This window comes from Mercenaria mercenaria, chromosome 15 (assembly GCF_021730395.1).
Source record: "Mercenaria mercenaria strain notata chromosome 15, MADL_Memer_1, whole genome shotgun sequence".
NCBI classification, from domain to species: Eukaryota; Metazoa; Mollusca; class Bivalvia; order Venerida; family Veneridae; genus Mercenaria; species Mercenaria mercenaria.
Window position 1 is genome coordinate 48514242 of NC_069375.1, and position 6108 is coordinate 48520349.

At 36.2% G+C, this 6108-nt stretch overlaps 1 protein-coding gene across 1 annotated transcript; it reads left to right on the forward strand.

Annotated features, from left to right (window-relative positions):
* The first annotated feature begins 586 nt into the window (after positions 1 to 586).
* Positions 587 to 5667, forward strand: LOC123554984 (uncharacterized). Its single transcript, XM_053525215.1, has 2 exons — positions 587 to 1800; positions 4035 to 5667. The coding sequence occupies exon 1, from the start codon at positions 809 to 811 to the stop codon at positions 1604 to 1606; it is 798 nt and encodes a 265-aa protein (XP_053381190.1). The 5' UTR covers positions 587 to 808; the 3' UTR covers positions 1607 to 1800; positions 4035 to 5667.
* Positions 5668 to 6108: the final 441 nt, after the last annotated feature.

The following is a 6108-nucleotide window of genomic DNA, read 5'->3' on the forward strand; positions in this document are numbered from 1 at the left end:
GACCTTGAGCTTTAACAGAGTAAACCTAAAATCAATACAGGTAATCTACTTTGCATGTACAATCATCCTATGAAGTTTCAATATTCTGGGTCAAGTGGTACTCAAGTTATTGATCGAAAATGGTTTTCAATGTTCAGGCCCCTGTGACCTTGACCTTAAACAGAGTGACTCCAAAATCAATAGGGGTCATCTACTTTACATGACCAATCATCCTATGATGTTTCAACTTCTGGGTCAAGTGGTTCTCTAGTTGTTGATCGGAAATGGTTTACAATGTTCAGGCCCTTGTAACCTTGACCTTTGATGGAGTGAACCCAAAAACAATAGGGGTCGTCTAATCCAGCAGCCCTACAACCCTACGAAGTTTGAAGGTTCTAGATCAAATGGTTCTCCAGTTATTGATCGGAAATGAAGTGTGACGTACGGACGGACGGACAGGGCAAAAGCAATATGTCTCCACCAGAGGAGGGGAGGGGGGAGGGAGACATAACAATGTGGTAATTGCGAAAAATTCGTGTTAACAGCTATTGGACGATCGTACTACTTTGGACGTATTCGCTGTTAGATAACTACCAACAAGAAATATATTTTCCGTCGGTTAAGCGAAGCGAATTAGGCGGGAAATATTTTCCTTGAATAGGTATAGATCTATTGTTGTATCAGGCCAATCAAAATCTTGTTTTGATGGTTGTTTTGTTGGTAGCCTTAGTAACGCTGGTAAGGCAAGTTATCGTGCCGATTGTTGTGATTTGTATGGTCATTCAGCTTTGGGCACCTATGCTTACAAACAGATTATTTTTCGCTAGTCATGGATGAAATTTCACCACGTAATTCGCCAAGCCGTCCTAGTGCAAATAGAACGGACATTAATCAGACATTAAATTTAGTTTTGGAACAATTGAAAAGTCAGAAAGAAGAGCTTTCGTCTTTGAGAGACGACGTTAAAGGGACTTCATTATCTGTGTCATCAGAAGTGAAAAAGATTAAAGACAAAGAGTTGTCGTGGAGAAAGGAGGACAACAAGATTCAATATAACTTTAACACGGACATTGAAGATTCAGTCGTGCAAGCCAAGTGGGCTATCACAAACAACAAATCTGACTACGCTCTGGAGGTGTTAGAGGAAACTGCTGGTAAATTGCACAAACGTAAAAAACTTATCCGAATTGCCGATACGTCAGAAGGGGGCTGGGAAACGGTTCGACAATACCAGGCGAATCCTGTAGCCAGCGACAGTGACGATGAATCTAAGATTTCCAAGGCGGAAAACCGTGCTCTCCGCAAACGCAAGCGATTTCAATCGAAAAAATCGCCGAACGACGCAACTGGGAAACGCACATTATTTCCCAGGCCTACTTCTACTGTTGGGAGTATTGGGAGCGTTCCATTTCCTCAATGGGGTATGCAGCCATCAACGTCAGGTACCTTTCCGGGAGTCAACGGTTCTCTCGGGACGTCTAATTTTCGTCCCTACACAAGGAAGACGTTTGGAAGTTGCTTCGCCTGCGGAGACTTCACGCACTACAGAAAAGATTGTCCCTACATGTCAGGTTCCTTCAACAAGCAGAGTCAATCAGCCATCGATGTCACCCAGAACAGAAAATGAGTCATCAGTTTTGACAGATGAGTATTCTATTTTTAGATGTAATTGTTATGATTTACACGGTGACAGTTTTACGCATGAATATTTTGAGTATGAACAGGGTCAAAAAGCAATAATTGTTAAAGATAGGTTAAAACACTGTTATGATTTTTGGCATAGGATTGGTGCTAATGATTTTATACTGGATACAATCAAAAGTGGGTATAAAATTCCATTTTATTCTATGCCATCTGCTTGCATTTTAAAAAAAAATAACAGGTCGGCTTTACAAGAACGTAGTTTTGTACAAGAAGCAATAAATGATTTATTATTGAGGGGTTCAATTGAAAAGTGTGAGAAAATTCCTGCTGTTGTTAATCCGTTAACCGTTTCAGTACAGTCTTCTGGGAAGAAGCGTTTGATACTTGATTTAAGACATGTCAATAAGCATTTATGGAAACAGTCTGTAAAATATGAGGACATTAGAATCGTACTCAATTATGTTCGACCCAATTGCTATATGTTCAAGTTTGACATTCATTCTGCGTATCATTTCATATCTATTTTTCCCCCTCATACTGATTATCTGGGGTTTTCATGGACTGATGACATGGGAAACACTATTTTTTACAAATTCTTGGTGCTCCCTTTTGGAATTAGCACAGCTTCGTACATATTCACCAAATTAACAAGACCATTAATTGCTAAATGGAGGGGTGAAGGAAAGATGATAGTTATGTTTTTAGATGACGGTTTTGGTTGTGAGGGAGATTTTTTGAGTTGTTCAGATGTTGCTGTCTCGATAAAAAATGATCTTCTTGAATCCGGGTTTGTTCCAAAAGCAGAAAAATCTTTATGGGTTCCTGTGCAAATCATAGAGTTTCTTGGTAATACTCTTGATAGCACCAAAAATAGTATTTATATACCAGATAGAAGAATACAGAAAGCATTAAATACACTTTCAGAGATAGAATATTCGTTAAAGAAACAGACGGGTTCACGTGAGAAAATTGGCTAGTTTTGTTGGACAAATTATCTCCATGTCGGTTGTTATAGGTCACATTTCTCAAATAATGACTAGGTATTTGAGTATAGATATAGCCGCGGTACAATCGTGGGCATCTTATATACAATTAAGTTGTGGTAGTATGACTCAACTCAAATTTTGGAAAGAAAATTTACAAGTATTGAACATTAGTAAGATTAATGTTGAAGATTTTTTCACTAAAATAGTATTTAGTGATGCCTCCGGAACGGGATTTGCCGGTTATGAGGTAAGAACTGTAAATGGTGCCGCTCAAGGTCAGTGGACAAATGATGAACAGGTTCGATCCTCTACTTGGAGAGAACTTACAGCAGTTTTCAGAGTTATGCAGTCCATTGTACATGTTTTACGAGGACACAAGGTTAAGTGGTTTTCTGATAATCAGGCTGTTAGCAGCATTGTTAAAAAGGGTTCGATGAATGTTGAGTTGCAAACAATTGCATTCAGTATATTTACATACTGTTTAAAGAATAGTATTGTTTTAGATGTTGAATGGATTCCGAGGGAGGAAAATGAAAGAGCCGATTATCTGTCAAAGATTGTTGACAAAGATGACTGGGGCATATCTTTTCATATTGTACGCTTGATCGAAAGAAAGTGGGGTAACTTAGAGGTAGACTGGTTCGCTTCAGCTCATAATAGTAAATTACCTGTATTTTATTCCCAGTTTTGGAATGAAGGGTGTTCAGGAGTGGATGCATTTTCGGAATTTTGGGGTGGTAAATTTGGGTTGTTCGTGCCACCCATCATTACAGTTGCTAGGGTATTAAGAAAAATGCAGTCAGACAAAATTAGCGGTGTATTGATTGTACCGTCATGGTCTTCGGCAAATTTTTGGCCGTTATTATGCGTGGGTGGCAGATTTATATCCAATGTTGTAGACTGGATCGAGTTGCCTACAAATAAAGAAAATTACACTGCATGCATTAATGGCGCAGGCATTTTCGGAAATGAAAACTTGAAGTTTAAAATGTTAGCACTACGACTAATATTTTAGTACTTGTATATATCTGTACTGTTAAGATGCTAATTATGCATCAATATATGGCGTGGCAGCCTTTATAATTGCTATTTTTCTGTTTAGGCTGACAAGCCTTGATAATATGTGTATTGATGTTAAAATATTTGTTCACAGAAATGTATATTAATTTGGATTATTGCGCAAGTATAGATCTTCTATTTGCATGTTATGATAAAGTTTTAATATAGTTTAATATTATTAAGACACAAAAACATAGAGTCTGTTATTCATTGGCATTTATACCTTCACAGCCTTTTGTCGGCTGCATATTCCGTTTATGGAGGCTGACAAGCCATGATAATATGTGAAGAAAAAGAATATTGCAAATTATTTTATTATAATTGTATATTAACGAACGTATTCTTTATTTAAATATGTTTTTTCAGTGTTTCTCGGACGAAATAGAAGATTTACCAGATGTTTTGGTCGATAAGGTGACCTGGATCCCAGAACTACTGAAGGATGCTCGTGCCGACAGTACCACCAAATGTTACAATCGAGGTTTTATTCGGTGGAGGAAATGGGCCTTGAGTAATTCTTTGGAAGAAAAGGACATCTTTCCGGCCAAGCCGTTTATTTTTGGTATATATTTGTGTTCTATCGTTCAGTCTTCAAATTCATTCAGTGCTGTATCAAAATCATATTATAGTGTTAAATGGATGCATGATTTATATGGCTTGACATCGCCAACTGATTCATCGTTAGTAAAAAAACATATTAGAAGCTGCTAAACGAAAGCTTTCTAAGAAAATTGTGAAGAAAGAACCAGTGACTCCTGTTATGTTGCTTAGAATGTTCAATAGTCTTTATCAGGAAAACAATATCAAGAATCAGAGAATTATTTGCGCATGTTTGTTAGCATACGCAGGGTTTTTGAGAAGTGAAGAATTACTTAAGATTAGACGTTCCGATATAGTATTCCATTCCACATATATCAATATATTTATTGAATCAAGCAAAACTGACGTTTATAGAGATGGAAATTGGGTAACAATTTCTTGCACAGGTACTATGTTGTGTCCTGTTGTAAATTTACAGCGATATTTAACATGGGCGAATATTGACTGTGATTCTGACATTTACATATTTTGTGGAATGTCAAAATGCAAAAATGGATATAAGTTAAGGGATATGAATAAACCCATTTCGTATACAACTTTGAGAGAACTGTTTATTGAAGCGTTTAAATATCATGTTCCGGATATTTCTAAATTCGGACTTCACAGCCTGCGCTCCGGGGGTGCAACTGCAGCCGCGAATAACGGCATTAAGGACAGACTTTTTAAGAGACATGGAAGGTGGCGTAGTGAAAACGCCAAAGATGGTTATATTAAAGACTGTTTATCTGAAAGACTTTCTGTTTCTCAGAATTTGGGTTTATAAACTTTGAATTAGTTTTCAAGCACATGGTATTATTTTGTAACTTATAGTTTCCCGTTCTTTGATTCATCGTGCCCAAGTGCTCATTACATATTATACAATATATGAAGCATATTGTGTTTTTGTTCTTTTGGTACAAAGATCTGTGTAGGTTTAAGGAAATATATTTTCCGTCGGTTAAGCGAAGCGAATTAGGCGGGAAATATTTTCCTTGAATAGGTATAGATCTATTGTTGTATCAGGCCAATCAAAATCTTGTTTTGATGGTTGTTTTGTTGGTAGCCTTAGTAACGCTGGTAAGGCAAGTTATCGTGCCGATTGTTGTGATTTGTATGGTCATTCAGCTTTGGGCACCTATGCTTACAAACAGATTATTTTTTAAATCTAAATCACGGGAAATTATTTGTTACTTTATTTAAAAATGTTTATATATATATATATATATACATGAGAAGTGAATGTTATGCATGTTCAATCATTGAATTGATATTTATGAATTGAATGGTATTTGAAGTTGTTATATGATTCATGTCAGTATTTTCTTATATGTAAATGTAATGGATATGATAATATTGGAAGAAGAAACAATGTAAGCTCATCGTGCCCAAGTGCTCATTACATATTATACAATATATGAAGCATATTGTGTTTTTGTTCTTTTGGTACAAAGATCTGTGTAGGTTTAAGGAATTGCCTTACTAAGAATATATACAATATTTGTGTAATTTTTGTATCCTTTGTTGTAGATTAAAATGGTCGGATAAGAATAATTCTTTTCTTAATGCTAAATCCGTATAGCAATAACAACAGAAGCTCGATCGATCTCATGTGAAAATTACATTTGTAGTAACGAGAACAATGCATCGTATTCATTTGGACATGATGTCGCTCAAGCTTAAGGATGTTCCTTTGTCGAGGTTAAACAGTTTATCACAAAACCTCAGAAATAACATCTTTACCACCAACTGAGTTGTCTAATACATATTTTACTGTACTGTTCCATACGACAGGATACTCTTATCATATTCTCAAAATGTTCTCTTCATATAAAATGAATTCCATCTGCATATAAACTAATAA

What these genes read in the sequence shown, in the direction of transcription:
- LOC123554984 (XM_053525215.1), top strand. Translation starts at nt 809, where the DNA reads ATGGATGAAATTTCACCACGTAATTCGCCAAGCCGTCCTAGTGCAAAT.